The 16,968-nt window shown below is 39.0% G+C and overlaps 1 protein-coding gene across 8 annotated transcripts in view; it reads left to right on the top strand.

The window, feature by feature from the left end:
• LMO7 (LIM domain 7) overlaps positions 1–16,968 on the top strand; it is a 131,041-nt gene that overhangs the window by 89,747 nt on the left and 24,326 nt on the right. For 5 of the 8 annotated variants that reach the window (XM_056328295.1, XM_056328294.1, XM_056328297.1 and 2 more), the window contains exons 9-14: positions 3,541–3,570; positions 5,851–5,968; positions 7,157–7,299; positions 8,598–9,039; positions 9,819–10,139; positions 13,038–13,152. In XM_056328295.1, coding sequence (XP_056184270.1) covers positions 3,541–3,570; positions 5,851–5,968; positions 7,157–7,299; positions 8,598–9,039; positions 9,819–10,139; positions 13,038–13,152 — 1,169 coding nt within the window. Of the gene's footprint in view, positions 1–28; positions 320–621; positions 823–1,307; positions 2,025–3,540; positions 3,571–5,850; positions 5,969–7,156; positions 7,300–8,597; positions 9,040–9,818; positions 10,140–13,037; positions 13,153–16,968 lie in introns of all 8 variants that reach the window. The other 3 variants (XM_056328302.1, XM_056328301.1, XM_056328296.1) reach the window with 3 other exon arrangements.

Consider the following 16,968-nt stretch of genomic DNA (forward strand, 5'->3'; position numbering starts at 1 on the left):
ATCTTAACTGATTGGGTATTTTGAACAGTAACCAGAGGAGGCAGAGGCAGTTGGATACTAAAGAGGAAATCAAACCAAGAGTTAACATTCCTTCAGAATTATCTGGGTATTTTGATGAGGATGAGGAAGAAGAAATAGGCATCCCAAACATTGAAAAAGATGATCTCTATTTTCGCAAGCTAAGTTCTTCAGCGGCAAATACAGTTGTTGCTTTTGACAAATTTCTTCCTAAGTTTTGGACTCCAGAAGAAGAATTGCTATGGAAAAAAATCAGGAAATCCTCTTTCAAACCCTGGTATAAAGAGATTCAAGGGTTCAGGTGCGTTTTCATGCATGCCCCTGTTTCTCTCCTGTGTGCAAAACCTATAAATGAAGTTTAGTGGTATGAATTTTATTTTATTTTATTGGGTATTTTCATTCTCTTGCCAGTGTAGCAGCAGGATATGTTTTCTTTCTCTCCTTTTTGGTTTGTTTTGGTTTGTTGGTTTTTTTAAGAAAAAAAATAATTGAAATATTATTTTCATTACACTGTTGCACTGTTACCACTGTGCATTTTACTCAACGAGTACACTTCATGGGTTTTTTTCTTTCCCTCTGTTCATTCTTTGTGCTGCGGCACAGTAGAAAGAAATCAGATTCCAAGGATGAGGAATTTGCTTACCAACAAAGCTCTGTCATTGTTGCTAATCAACCAAGACCAAGTTTTGACTGGAACAGCAGTTGCAGAAGGGATCAGAACTATAAGCCAACTGCTGAATATGTGGGAAGCTCATTGTCACAGATTACAGAAGGAAAAATCTTGGAGGCTTCTGATCAGCCCAGGTTGATACTGCTGCATGAGCTGTACTCTTGCTGCATCAAAAAGAAATGGCTGGATATGCAACAGCTAAATGGAATTAAACCACGTCCTGTGATGTTGCGCTTCTTTGATTATTACTATTTTGGATTTTGGTTTTGCGTGGGTTTTTTTGTTGTTTTGTTGTGTTTTCTTTTTTTAATGTAGCCGTAAGCTGGTGGTCTTCTGAAACGTGTAAATGCAAAAGCGTAACATGCTGCATAGGGTTACTGGCTTTGCGTGTGAGCATGTAAGCGTGCTGTCTCTAAGCAGGTTAGTATGCTGTGATACCTTTACGTTGGTTGACGTGTGCTGTGCTACAGTTAGTGGTGGTGAATGCCAAGTGGTGTAATTGTACTGCTTGGGATACTGCAAGCCTAAACCAAATGTATATCGCAATACATTGTGACCTGCTTGTCTCTTGCTAGTTAATGATATTTTTACTTCCCTCCTTTTGTTTTATATGCTTCAGTCAGTTTTCGTTACTTCAGGCCCTGCAAAAATATTCTGACTACTTGTCTTCTGAAACGAAGACCAAAATTGATCCTACTTCTGGCCCTAGGCTCATAAAATGTAGAAAGAATATTTCCTTTGTACCAGGATGCAAGCAAGGAGATGCGGAAAATGGATATCTGTACCCAGATTTAGAAAATGATGACTTGTTTGTTCGGAAAACTGGGGCTTTCCATGTGAATCAAGTTGTTCTCCAAGACCCTCGGTATTTAAAAAAATTCTCCGAGCAGGAGCCTCCCCTAGAGGGTGAGATAATCCTGCAACCCAGAGATGGCCAAACTGTAATTCCAGATTTGGAAAAGGATGACATGATTTTCCGTAAAATCCTTTCCCAGAAAAAAGAGGTGCCTTTATCAGGTGCTCCAGACAAGTATCACCCGGCACTTTTTCCTGATCCATGGAGTCTTCCAGAGGAGATCCGGTCCAAATTTCTATGTTTACTTGAAAAAAACACGACACCGGAGGAAAGGAAGAGCAACGGCAGAGTGCTGTCACCATCCTCCCGCCATAAGAAGGATGATATGCTGAACCGCAAGATTGAATCTTGGAAGGTGGGAAGCAACATCCAGCCAGTAAATTTCATCCCAGGTCCGTGCAGTGAAGAAGACTGGAAGAAGTGGGAAGCAATCAGGGAGGCCAGCAGAGTTAGGCACAAGAAGCGGCAGATGGTGGAGAGGTCAGGTTGTGTCCTGCACGGATTGCGCTTGAGTGCAGTTGATCCCCTTCCATTCAGAAAAGCATCGTCTTGTGCTGAACCATTCGTACAGTGCCAATCTGCTATTTGTTCGTGGCGTCCTGGACAAGCTTTTTATTTGCTTTGAATACCAGCTCATGACTGCAATACCATATTTTCAACAAAAAAATTATGTTTTCTAGGTTTAGGCTGCTATTTTAGAGGAAAGATGTATTCCTTCAGGCTCAAACTTCTGCATAAGTTTCTTTCCATGCTTGAACAGGAATAGTGATTATTCAAAAGACTGTGGAGGCTAGAAATATTTTCTTTTTTTCCCCATTATAATTGGTAAAAACATTTCTGGAACACATGAATGCTTTAATGACAAATTCTCAGAATGGGCATTCTGATACTCGTGCTTGCACCTACATTTGAAAATGCTTGTAAACTGTCCTGCCGCAGTTTTGAGGTGGGGGGAAAAATAAAATAAAATCAGTGTTGTTTTGCCCACCTAAAGTCACAGTGCATGCAAGTTGTGTGTCCATGTAATATTAAATTCCACTGTGACGTATTTCATTCTGCCAGTATTTTCCCCCTGCTTTTTTATACAGTCCTGATTAATACTCTCCCTTAATCCTTTCCTGGTATACTCAGAATTTCTCTTCTCTCACTAAATACTGTTTTTAACTACTTTCTAGCTGTCCTTTGGATTTCGTACTTACTGGGAGAGAGTGGGGTTTTGAATGTTTCCTTAGGTCTGAAAATACGGCATTGCAAGTTGCAGTTCTCCCAGCTGTGCATCATTACTTTGTGACTAAGACACTTCCATGTTCCAGTTGATACTTCAGTGTTGTTGCATTTAACTTTTAAGCTTAATGCTGTTAACAAAGTGTGAGCTTCACTGAGGAATGTTTCTGAAGTGCTTGAAAATATTTCACGTTTTAAGAATTCATTCACTGGAATAAAATACTCATTCAAGAATACTAAAAATCCTCTTGAATCACACTGGATTAATTTGGTTCTCCACTTAATGTGCTAAACTTCTATACAGGGCCATTTATTCTTATCCGTTCCAAGTATTGCTTTCATTAAGTATCATAAATGGTTTAAATAACAAGAAAACAGCCTCTGTGAGCCAGGCTTCTTGCTGGGACTTGAGGTGACATAAATTTTCATTTCTTGAAATGAGTATCTTTTGAGCATCGCGCTGTTCAGCAGCACTGGAATAAGCGGTGCAGAATTAATACAAGGCTCTACTTGTGCAGTATCAATAAATCAGAAGTGTTGGAAACTTGCAGACAGCCTTGTTCTGTCAGTTTTCTGCCCGACTTACACATCGTGCAAGTCCTCGTGTGTTTTTTGACTAGTGTCAGACCTCTGATGTGCTATTCCACGCTGGCTGGTCCTGAAGTGTTCAGTTTCCCCTTCACTTACTGGAGTGCTGGTGTACTGGTGGTGTTAACGTTGTTATGAATATTAAGACACTGAATCTTTTCTTTTTTGGTTTCTGATTTCTCAGACTGTTTCAAAAGCTTTCTGATGAGCAAGGGTAAGTTTTGAAAGATCATAACGTTATTTTTGCCTCCAAATTTTTGTGCATGCACAGTAGCTAAAGACTCGGTGCTGAAAACAACTTGTGCATGCTGCTTCGTTTTTCTGTGCTTGGGCAATTTATGTAACAAATGTAAGAGACTAAAAGCTATGCGTCTGGCAAAAGTTCTCTCTGGCGTCTAGGGTATCAGAGTTATGGTTATCAGGCACTTGAAAAATCATCTCTAATATTTTATTCCTGCTGAAGGGAAGTATTTTGTGTTCTGTGTTTTAAATCAGGCTTTAAAACATTCAGAAATTTAAAGGAAGATTAGTAACTTTTTTCTTTCGAAGGCTGTACAGTTAGAATCTGAAAACAATTAATGACGTGATACTTATCGTGGGACTGATGAATGTTTTGTGGTTGTTTTATATATTACGGGTTATTGAATCCTCAGTGGTAAACTGATTGCTTCACACAATGTGAAATTAGGTGTTGTTTACAGTGTACTGTGACTCAAAGAGAAATATTTTTCCACTTACGGTGTGATGGCATGTGAAGTATTTGGTTATGCATGTTCTCATTTTTTATTTTTTTTTAGCTGTACATTTATTTAATTGCTCATTTATTTTTACCCTGAGACAAAACTTGCTAAATGGCTAAACGTTCCCGGAAGAAGCAAGAAATGTTTCAGAAGTTAGATGTTAGGGGAGGAAGACTCAGAAGGCTCAAGTCACTAGTTAGATTTCAAAGTTAAGACTAGAATTGAAAGTGATGTCCTGTTCCTTGGTATGAATACACGAATATACCCGTTCTTAGGGTGTAGATTTTCCTATTTTGTTGCAGGCAGTTATAGAAACTCAAGAGAAAGAAAAGGAAACCCTGGTCATGTAAGTGTTCTTAAGCTCATCTGGAACAATTTGATACTTACGTACAGTTCCATTACCTAAAACCATTTTTACATGCAATGTAAGTTAACCATTAAAAAAAAAAAGAAAAATAAGAGGAAAAGAACTGTACTAGAAAAGCGTTTCTGCAGTAGTGACCAGGAGGCCTTTTTGCTACATTTGGCATTCTTCCCATTCAGAAAATAGACAAGCAAAGAGGTGTAATAAGTTAATGCCCTAGCCTTTGTTTCTAGAGGCCAAAATCTTATGTTACCAACAAAAGTAGTTGGGGCTTTCGGGAGGAAGCGAGAGAGTCTGGTTTGTTAGTTCAGCGGTCTCTGGGTGGATAACAGATGAGAGCAAGGCCCTGTGCTGGATCAGTTTTGGTTTTAACCTGATCTTCCGTTGTATCGGAGAAGTGCCACATTTTCAAGCCCTGTTAGAACTCTGTCATTCAGATTTTGTTTGGATAAATGCAAACAGAAGTATTTTATTTTTTAAAAAAAAAAAGTAAAACACAGCAGGCTATTTTTCCTTTTAAGTTACAGCATTGAACCTTATGATGAAACACCTGCATTATGCTTGGTGTCTCAGAGGCTGGTGATCAGCTCCAAGCAGGAGTCTTGCCCTACACCTGAATTAAAAGTCCAGTTATGTTTATCGCTGCAGTGTGAAAGAATAAAGGAGAAAATGGTATTGAAGGGAGGGGGAGGGGGGGCAGGGGGAAGCAGGAAAGGTGATCTTTGAGGAATTTAGATTAAAGGGAACTAATGAGTAGGAGTTCATGGGGCAAACTTGCAGCCATGTTCAAGGAATTAGTGAGATGGCTGTGTTAGCCATCCCAACTTGGATGGAAAGCATCAGGGAAGCTTGGGGAAGTGTAACATAGGTTAGTGGGGCCCGTGACATGCATGGACTGAGCGTTTGGCAGTGAATGACTTTCTATCTTTTAGAAACGTGCATTGATAGATGACTTGGTTTTATGATTAGCTTCAGGAAGGAAAGAATGGGAGGTGATTCTGGGGCTGTTACTGGAGAAAAGAAGTGAAAGGATGGAATATGGACTCAAGGAGGGGAGGACATCTTTTAGGTCAAAAAAAGGAGCAAGGTCAATAAAGAGAGTAACAAGTTTAAACAGAAACAGCCGTTGGGTATGAGAGCTCAATGTGAATGATTGGCATGGAGCTGCTACAGAGCTGCTTGTTCCCTTAACCTGATTTTATTTGCTCAAATATGCAACTACTGACTTGAGTGCTGCCACTAGAGCACGTCCTCAGCTGCCCCTGTTTCCTGCTCAGTTCAAAATAACACTCGAGCGCTCAGTTGTACTAATATAAATCTCTCTCAAAGGTTTCACTTGCATAAATGTAGGCCGAGATGTCATAAAGTCGAGTATTCTTTTTCTTTCTAGGAGTAAATCTTTGAACGATGTCAGCGCAGAGGAGCTGCAGTCATTGCGCAAAATCCGTTATGAAGAGCTACAAAGGATAAAAGAACAGTTGCAAGAACAAGATCTAAAGTGGCAAGAAGTAAGTGTTCTTTTTCACCCCTCCTTACGTGTCCTGCTGAAGGGCTGGATGCCATCTACCTTCAGTGTCCCTAGAAAACAGGCTTTGGCACATGTGCAGCAATTTATGGGTCTGTCTTCTAAAATGATCCACCTCAATGCAACTGCTAGTGGTTTGGGGGATGTCTGTTTTTAATGCGGAACTGAAATGACTTTAAGTATCGTCATAAGTGTCTGATTAATGCTTCAGGATAAGACTTTAATGTATTGTTATAAAGCCTTCAGACTTGATTTCTGTGAACATAAAGAAAAATCAGGACATAAAGAAACACAGTTTCACGTGTTATCTGAAATTTGTGAATACTTTTGTGAAACTATTGGAATGTCTTGAGTATTTGATACTTTGGGAAAAGGGAGGGAAATAGTATTTCCTTGTGCAAATTCTTGAGGCTCCTATGCCCTAATAATTCTGTCTTAAATCCAGCTTGTAAACTGCTTTGGTAGCTTTGCACAGCATCATTTGAAGACCTTTTCTTTTTTATTAAAGTCTGTGCTTGACAATGATTACCAACAAGAAGCTGAAATTAAGAACTGAGCACCAAGTAAGAAGTTCATAGTTGTTTGTTTAATGCATCTCAGCTGTCTCGGTTCTAATATTCAGTACTTCTTTTAGCTCAGCTCTGGTATTTCGTAGAGAATATTGCCAGTTCACATTGTGGTTTTATAGAAATGAAGAAAATACAGAAGTATATGTTTTCAATTTAGAATTTAAGGCCTATTTATTCTCAAGCTAATATATCAGTCTAACATAGTAGTGATTTGGAAAAAAAATAATCCCGAACTCCAAAGTTTACAACAAAGAAATACAGATGGCATTTGCATTAGTTTTCAACTATGTGTCATTGGGTGAAGTATTCCAGAATGAAAAAATTGAAAATATTAAGAGGGAGGGCGCAGAAAGAGCAAACCACGTACTTTTCTACTTGTAATCTAGTAATTACAATTGCTAACTTTAGCAGGAAGTGAGCCTGTAACCCTACCTGAAATACGAGAAACCCTTTATCGTTTAGGGGGAAGGCACACGAAAACATGGCCACAATGCAGACACGCAGATAAGATCAGGGCAGTAGGTAGCAAGTGATGGGATGCCTCTGTAGATTTACGAGGACATGAGAAAATCTGATTGTATATGTTCATGTTAATTTTATAGGATCTAGCAAAATGGAAGAATCGTAGAAAGAGCTTCACTTCTGAATTGCAAAAGAAAAAGGAAGAGAGGGAAGAAATAGAAAGGAGAGCCTCTGAGGTGTCTGAAAGGAGTACCAAATCACTGAAAGAAGTGCAGCAGGAGAGGTAATGACCCTAATGGGAGTATTAAGTTGAAGAATTTAAGTCTAAGCATTTTTATTCCCTTGAATTCTTGAGCAGCTTTCACTGGCAAGTTGCAGTTGATTCTGCAGAGATCTCAAACGTAGTAATCCAGGGAGTTGAAGGAAGGAATACGGTCCAGCAGTGCATTGTTTTTGCAGAATGTTGAACAGTTTTGCTCTATAAATGATGTTTTGCTCTGCTGTCCAGAAATAAATGTATTGAGAAGTCCAGTATTTGCATCCACCTTAAAGAGGTTAAAGCAATAGTGTTGGACTGGGTAATTGCCTTCTTTATTCTTGGGTCATTTTAACTATTTTTTGCCTCTACCACCTGCCTCTACCATTTGCTAGTCTCTTAGCCACTGTGGATAAATACAGCCAGAATTTTAATGTATATCACAGAGCTGTAAACTCTTACTTGACTTCCCCTCTATCCCTAATTGTTCCTCCGGCTATTTGCAGAACAGAATTCTTTCCAAAGACTAAAAAGTGTAAATTGAGTAGCACAGTACCATTTCTAGTGATGACAGTCTCTTTGTTTGTCTATTTGGGTTTTTGAAATGCATATATGACTGAGGTGAAGCGGATATGTACATGGCATGTATTCATAAAAGAAATCTAAATGAGTCTTAAAACAGAATGTGTTTGGTTTCCGATTTTTTTTTTTTTACTTATTTGTGAGGACAAAAGTTAGTCTCTTGAATAAAAATACAGGTGCCAATTGTATTGAATATCCAGTATCGTCAGAATCTTAAAAATTATGTGGTAAACATTATCTCTGTGGTGGTTGCTCCTTTATGACAAAGAAACGAATAGCAGAAAAACAAATAACCTGAACTGCAGGATGCCATCTTGCTTTGTTATCTAAAGCTCAGTACAGCATTTTCATAGAGCAGAGACATCAGCAGAGCTCTACAGTTCAGGCAGTGTTATGGGACTACCTTCTTCCCATTCTTTCCTCAATAAAATGCAGATTTCTAGGATATGTAACTTGAACGACTATATCCTTTTCTTGGTAGAGAGATTTCTGTCGTGGTGGCAACCTGATGATGTGACAGTAGCGTGTGCCTGAGTGTCATGGGAGTTATGAAATGGGGGGGAGGGGGAGGCAGGTAGATTTAAAAATATATTTAAATAATAATATTTTTAAATTATGCCATTCATTTTTGTTTACTGGAAATGTGTTTTTCTCATTTTATGCCCTGCTTTGAATATTCAGTAGTTGAAAGACTTAAGGGCTCACCTGTTTGTCTGGTACTTCAGCGTACTCTGTCCCCACAGGGAGGACAGAGACCAAGACTCCTATGGGCAGCGAAAATATGAACACAGATGGACGTATTCACTGAACGATGACGTGTTTAGTGAAGAAAAAGCACCTTCCACACGGTCAGCAGCAAAAGCTGACCTTATAGAAGAAGATACCTCCTACAGCACTAAGGACAGCAAAAGTGCGTATGCCACACGGCTCTGCAAGGAGAACCTGCCAGAGAGCTCGGCTGCTCCTGAAGCTCCTGCTCTGCCAAAGAGCCTGGCAGAGGAGCAAAGCTCGGCTCTTTTGTCTAGCCGCTACTCAGTGAATGCTCAAACTGGGTCAGCTCAGGTTTCAGCTTCTTTCCCGAGAAGTTACCAGAAAAGTGATACCTCTAGGTTAACATCTGTGGTTACACCAAGACCTTTTGGTGTTCACTCAAGAGGAATCTCGTCACTTCCACGGTCGTTCACGGTAAAATTCCACTTAAATCCTGAAGTTTGTAAACGCTGGGGTCTTGGATGGCTGGGGGAGCAGTAGAGTTTTAACTTTGGTTGTTCTCTTTCTAAAAAATCATCTGTTGTTTGATGAAGGCTGTGCTAATAGAGCAGGCAATTCTGTTGTGGCTTTAGATGCTTACTTGTGTTCCTGGACTTAAAGGCACTCCTAGAAATAAGGCTGACAAATATATTTGGTAGAAGAATCTTTTTATTACTTGTAGTAAGTCTCCTTAGTGTTCATTATCAAAAAGCTGCCTTCGAATGTAATTGCCTGAAGCTAAGTTAACATAAGGTAGTGTTAAAGACATGTTTCAGATGATGTAGGTTTCCTCTGCTCTGCTGACTTTGGAATTGACATTTTATGCTAGCCTAAAATTTGCCTACTCAGTAAAGCACGGAAACACAGAAACTGATTTATTCCCCCACCTCCCAACTACTATATCTATTTTCATAGCTTTCTCCTAAATCCCTATTTGTTTTGAATTAAAAAATGGTAAGAATGCAAATCATTCTAAGCAGATGATTTTAAAAAGTTTATCTCTAAAGAGTCTGGACTACTTATTCTGCAAGCACTTGAGAAGAAAATAATACGTTTTTCTTATTTAAAGTGACTAATAAGTAATGGGGTAATGGGTACAGTAACCAGAATTTTTGTGAAAGGGAGAGGGTTTTTTTATTAAACATCTAGATTGCTGAAAGATTAGGGAATTTTTTTTAAAACACGTATTTACCAAACTGTCATTTTTGTCCTAGATGGATGATACCCAGAAATACAACGGAGAAGTAGAAAAAGCTAAAAGAACTCAGACTTTGTTCACCAGCAGTTCGTTTTCTCAACCAGACTCTGCGCACCCTCTCTCCACTAGTGCGTTCAAAAGCAGAGGTGAGGAGGAGGAAAAAGAAGGTGTTCAGTCAACACCTTCTCCTAGTTTGGCATTACCTGCAAAATCCCAAGACACAGATGCTGGAAGCAGTATTCTTAAACAAGAGCATCGCATTCCCCCTGATTCTCTTTCACTTGTATCTTCTGTAGAAAATGTGACTCTGCCGGAGCCTGAAGTTTCAAAATCGCTGGTAAGTGTGGAAATAATGTGATTACTTAGTGTAACTGAATGCTACAGCAGAGTAAAAAAATAAGTAAATTGCATCAAATGCAAATATCTTTTGGTAGTAAGAGAACAGCTCAGACAACTATTTCCTTTGATTTAATTCAGGAGAAAGAAAATAACTGGTTCTTTTATTGCATTTTTTCCCTACCCTTTATATGTCCTGTGCTTAGTTTTATTTCTCATTCTAATTCAAAATAGTTGTTTTAAATTTTGCTTGATGCTTGCAAAGTTGTTATTCTCTGAATTAGCACAATCAGGTATGTCAGTTAGATGAATGATCTGAGCTGCTGTAGCATTCATTTGCACTTTCAAACTGATGGTGGAAAATAAAGACTAGCTTTTCAGAGGCCAGTCTTAAACGTTAGTATCATACTATCCTTTTTTCCATCTGTTGTGGCTGGAGCCCCTCCTTTTTTTTTAAATAATTTACTTGAAATTAATCTAATTAATGTTCACATTAATGAATTTTATAGCAAATAACCATTGCTTTGTGTTTGTGCTTATCTAATTATTGGGTCTTTCAGTGGTTTTTTTTAATATGTATCTTCAAGTACTGTTTCATCCTGATCAAATGTTTCACATGTAAAAAATGATCAGCAATAGCTTTAATTGTTGATACCTTTCTGTATACGTAATGCTGGGGTTCATGCCCCTTGACAGATTAGCGATACTTCTTTGCATTTCTAATGCTGCTGTAAAAGTTAATTGTGCCAGTTGCTTGGGTGAGGATCATAAGAACTAGGATGCTGATTTATGAAGTCACTTCTCACACCAGCTTTATATAAATCCAGTCACTTTGAACCATTCTTCTTCCTAATCACTTGGTGGAAAATGAGCGCATTTCAGTTTAATACTCCTGAAGCCCCTTAACCATTGCAATGAATTTATCATAACTTTTTGGAAACATGATTGTTGTATAAGGAAAGAGATCATGATAATTTTTTTTTTTCTGTGTTGTAGCAAAAACAGGCAGAGGAATTGCTGTTCTGATCAGTGAAAATATAGATTAGATATGGGTTCTTTGATTGTCTTTAAACGAGTCAAAGGAGAACAACATGTACTAGGTCCATATTTTTTCCCTGTAATTAGTCACAAGACTATAAATTGTCCTCCCTGCAAATGAATAATGTGGTGTTGTTTTTAAATTTAAAAAAAAAAAGAAAAAAGAAAAAGAATAAAAGCTTGTGTTGTGCCTCAAATGAGTTATAACTTAAGGAATGCAAGTTACATTTGGCATGTTTGTAAATCATCGCCAGAGTTAGGAAACTGATACAGGTCGCTAGTCATCAGGGCAGTAACACTAGGTTTGTGGAGTGCTAAGTGTTTTGGAGACTATCTGTACAAATGGTGAAGTTCAGTATACAAAGTCACATTATTCCTCAGGCAAGAGGTAGGTTTCAAAAGTAGCTGGGTTGGGATGGTGGAAATAAAAATAACAGCAGCAGTAATTTCCTGGAACACACTCATATTCAAAAGCTTTATATGTGCTCTAGCCCAGTGTGCTAACCTGTCTATTAGTAGATTCACTTTTAATGTACCGTTACTCACCTAAGGACTTGGGTTGTATAGGAGCATTTGCAAGCTAGTAGCTGTGCTTTGAAGAAAGGGTTTAATTTCTACCCTGGGCAGTAACAGGGAGTGTTTTCTAATGAGTAAAAACCTCAGGATGTTGCCTTGGTGGTGTCTTCTGTACCCAGCACTCAGGTACTGCTGGAGCCGCCTCTGGCTGCATCCTGTCCGGAGACTCTGACCAACTACATCTGCTTGTGCAGTGCTGCCTGTTGCATCCTAGCAGCATAGGAGCTGTGGGGGATTGGCTTAGATACCTAGGCTTTTAAATATTTTAAGTTAAGGAAAATTAATCCCACCCTTCAGGAAGGCTTGTTCACTAGGCAACTAAAATATCACTGTACATTTAGTGCATACATAAAAGCATGTGCGGGGTCTTCTTCATGCACATGTTGGAATATGTCTGTTTTAAGTGTTGAACAGAAAAAGTCTTTTTTTTCATCTTTTTTTTTTTTTTTTCTTTTATAGCAATGTCAGTTCCAGGATAATGAAAATAGCATGCATTTGTGTATTTTAATTGTTTTCTTAATGAGTTCATATTAAAATGTTAATGCATGCAACACATGTTCATAATATAGTGTGGGATTGAAAGCAAGTTTACAAAATGTTTTCCCAATCAAATATTTCTGTAGTTTAAAATAGTAATGTTAAGTTTCAATTCTGACTTCGAAAGCATCTTGAAAGTTTGCTAGAATGGGAGATCTGGATTCTAGCTAATGTTGGCATTAATTTTATTATTGAAGGCCTCCATTACAAAATCCATAGCAAGCTAGTAGTATTTCATATGAAATTAAAATGATAATTGTTCATTCAAGTAAACCTAGTTGCAGCATTGAACCTAAAGGAAACTGATGATTCCCACTGAAGGATGTACAAGAAAAAAACAAGCTTCTTTCCAGTTATCTAGCTTTTTCACATCTCTGCTTGACTGGTGCTCTCTCAGGAGGCAGCATGTTTCACAAATTCACAAGACTGTCCATGAAGACTCATTTAGGGGTTTAGAGTCATCAAATTTCTTATATTTTATAGCATTGTGTTACAAAACATTAAAAATAAGAGAGATGCACAGCTAAATATGTATGTAGAGAAGATGTAAATGTAAACCAAAAACATACCTGTTTGAATAAAAAACAAATTAGTTAACTGACTTCAATACTGCTTCCTTTTTCTATGATGCTAATAATAGATGATGAAGGTGCACATTGTGAACAGCCTCACTTATTTAGAGGATAAACTTTCCCTCATTTAAATTCCTGTGATACCAGATACTGTAGTGTCATGTTTTATTTTTCAGGAACAGTACAGTGAAATGAGAATCAGTATAAACCAGAGACCTGGCCACAGTCGCAGCTTTGGATTTACAACAAATTGGAGTTCTTCAGGGGCCTTTGTACAGACAGTTGAAGAAGGTAAATGTGTATTAATTGCACAAATTTTTCTTCTTATGTTTAGTTTGCAGAGGCTTCTAAATTAAGGTGTTTGCTGTGAAGAAGGCTGTAAATGTTAAAAAAATAGGTAGAGAATTGAAAAATCCGTATTTAGTTTGATAATGTATTTCTGTGAAGCCTCTTCACTTGAAATGGGCTGAATTCAGAAATACCAAAACTGCGTTTTGCTAGCCAAGGACATTTCTATAACCACTGAAAAAGGCGTAAGTGTGATTACTCACATAGTCACCAAACCCTTTACAGAACAGTCATAAGTGGCACATACAGACTTCTAATATCCATATTGTTCCTTTCAGCTAAGCTTGGAACATTTCACTTCATATGGTTTGTAATTACTTGCAGAGGAAACTTAGTTAGGAGTTAGTATTTTCATTTCAATTTTCCCTTTCTTAGCCATGTTGAATTTTGCAGATAGTTAATATTTTTAAGCAATTGCAACTTCTAAATTTATTTCCAGTGCAGTTTTTTCAGATGTGTTCATGCTGAGGAAAAGCAAACATTTTTGTCTAGATCAAAACATCAATAAAGTTTATTTCTAGGCTTTAGTAGTCTTCTGCAGAGACAAGCTTGATTTCCTTAATTAAACGGCAACAAAACCCAAGCAAATCACGTGTAATGCTTGTTTTCTGAGCAATGATCTTTCCCATTGCCAGTAATACTTGAGGAGTATTGAATTGTGCCCTTTCTTCCAGCTAACACAAGATCATCCTGAGAAAGGAGAAATAACTGGAAACTTCTCGTGTAGTTAGCCCTTCATTATACTTTCCAGAGAGGAAAAAATACTATTTAACAGCACTTACTGAGCACCCTTGATTTCAGCCCCGCCCCACCCCCTCTCCCCCCAGTTCAATGTTTAGACCTCTCTGCACTATAGATGGGCACTTCTCATAATTAGATTGTAACCATTAATACTCGCTTTGCATGGAGAGTAACTTTCCAATGGCTTTCCCTGCTGCTAGGCTTCTGGTTTAATGTTGTTATGTGGAAGGAGACGACTGTCTTTTTGCACTGCCAGGTATAAGTAAGAAACCTGAGGGGAGTGAACGTTCCTGCTGGTCATTCACATAGGTCCATGTGGACTCTATCCCCAGCTCTCTAGGCAAGAAGATGACCTAGTGGCTGTTACCTCCATTATGCTTTATTACCATTTTTGCAAGGAAGGGTGCAAAGTATAAAGATTGAATGGAGAATGGACTGTATCTTGGTATTCTTGTTTATCGCCTGTGTTTAACATAATTTTTTCAACTAGCTTGTGTTGTATCCTTACTCAGTAGCTGTAGATTCCTTTAAAGGAATGAAGGATGAAAGAGGTGAATGGCCCATTGAAAGAGTAAGATATGCTTTCAGCTCAGCACCTCTGAATCTTGTGTTTCCTATTTTTTAAGGATAAGTCATAGGACAATTCAGGTTGGAAAAGACCTTGAAGGTCATAGAGCAAACCCCTGCTCAAGAAAGTGTCAAGACTGAATTCAAACCAGGTTGCTTAGGGCCTTAGGCAGGTGGGTTTGAGACCCTCCAAGAATGGAAACTGCACAGCTGCTCTGGGCATTGCGTAATTATCCTCTCAGACAAAATCTTCCCCACATATCCAGTCAGACATACCTTTGCCTCAGTTTATAACACTGTGCTGTGTTCTTCTGCCATAAATTTCAATAAAGAGCAGCATTTGTAATCTACTGCTGCCAGGGTCTCTCCAGCCTATCAGCCCCCAGCCTGTACCAACATCAGAGTTAGTCCATCCCAGGAGCAGGACTCTGCATTTCCCCTTGTTGGGTGTCAGGTTCCTACTCTGAATGGCAGCCCTGCCCTGCAGTATATCTGCCACCCTGTCCCTTTCGGTGTGGTCTGCAAATCTGATAGGGGTGTGTTTCACCTTCTCTTCCTCGTGCTTATTGGTGAACGCGTTAGAGAGGACAGGACCCAGGATTCATCCCCTGGGAGAGCTCCACTTGTAATCAGCCTCCAGGCTGAGTGTGAACTATTGACTACTACCCACAGAGCCTGACAGCCCAGCCAGTATTTCACCCATCTGGTCATTCTGCCCTGTAGACAGTATTGTCCCAGCTTCTATAGTGATACTGTGGAAGATCATGCCAAAAGCCTTATTAAAGACAGGGTAGATGGTATCCACCACTCTCCCTTCATCCACAGGTCTAGTCATGTCATCATTGAAGACAACCAGGCTGATCGAGTGTGTTTCAGGCTTGGGAACTCCATACCAACTGTTCCCAGTCATCTTTTTCTCTTCCATGAGCCCAGAAATAGCTTCCAGGGAGACTTTCTCTGTTTGTCTTGACATACGTGTCATTCTGACTAGCTATATGGTTTTCTTCAGGTGATAACCTGCATTTATCTTTTTACTGATTATAAATCACAGAATGGTCAGGGTTGGAAGGGGCCTCTGGAGATCATCTAGTCCAGCCCCCCTGCTAAAAGCAGGGTCACCTATAGCAGGTTGCACAGAATCGTGTCCAGGTGGGGTTTGAACGTCTCCAGAGGAGACTCCACAGCCTCTCTGGGCAGCCTGTTCCAGTGCTCTGTCACCCTCAAAGAAAACAAGTTTTTCCTCACATTCAGCTGTTGATTCCTGTGTTAGTTTGTGCCTGTGGCCCCTTGTCCTGTCACTGGGTGCTACTGAAAAGTCTGAAAATGTCTCTGTGTTATACATAGGTTCTTCTCTTTCAAAAAAATTAAGAAAACTACTTGGCAAGCAAAATTAACTTCTTATAAGTGTTCTCAAATTAAGCTTACTAAGAGTTAAGCTTGTAACACGTTTCAGTGAGACCCATTTACTACATATAAAAGAAGATAGTGCTTATTTTTTACAGTAATTTTCAATGTTTACACTAAAACAGAGGTAAACAGAAGGCCTTGAATTCATTAATCTAGAGGTTGTTCTGCCAACCTCCCCAATACCATATAATCTTTATTGTTTCAGTCCTTCCCCTTTCACCCACCCTATTCGCAATCCTTTTTTGAGATTGTGTTGATGCAGGAGTGCACATCTGCAATCAAACCCTTGCAGACATGTAGGACAAAGTAAATTTGACCCGCTTCCTTCAAGTTTTAATTAAGCTACTATTTATCTGTTGTTATTGCAACAGATGGGGACAGGTTAGAGATAACTAAACACGTGTGGAAAACGAGTGAGTATTTGGCTGGTTTTGTTTTCACTGGGGCATAGTAAGAAAGAAAAATATTTACCTCCAGGGAAACTAATGAAAAATAGCAGTACCTATTTTATGTAACATAAACTAAATCCTCTACAGCAGTATAAAGAAATTACCAGTAACTCCTATAGTCCTGAAAGGAGCTGGACAGAGAGAGACAACTGGCACCGTACAACTTCTGGCACCGGAATTGCCAGCTAGTCTCTGGAGGCTTCTCTGGAGGTGAATTGGAGCAGAAGCCCAGTATAGTCACCCTGGTTTGCACTCTTAAGCTCTTTTATTCACAACTGTAGAGGCAGTAGAGGAAGGGCAGCTGGCAAAGTAACGTGCCAAAAATTGAGAGGTGTAAGTTGTTCTGGCTGTGTTAGAAGTTAGAAGTTAGTTACACGACTGCTGCTGTTCATTCCAATCTGTATGTATGGTTTGGGGTATGGTCTGGATATGTCTTTCTGGTGGTACTGGAGGAGCCACGCAATCTTAAATTCCCTTCCTTTCCTAACACTGAACTGAGGTATACTGTTCTCACCTCTAAGGTGGATCTCATCCCTGTCAAACTGAGTAAAATGAACATTCTGTCACAGCATAAAAGGGAAATTACCAGTTCTGA

This window comes from Falco biarmicus, chromosome 2, assembly GCF_023638135.1.
Source record: "Falco biarmicus isolate bFalBia1 chromosome 2, bFalBia1.pri, whole genome shotgun sequence".
In the NCBI taxonomy this organism is placed as follows: Eukaryota; Metazoa; Chordata; class Aves; order Falconiformes; family Falconidae; genus Falco; species Falco biarmicus.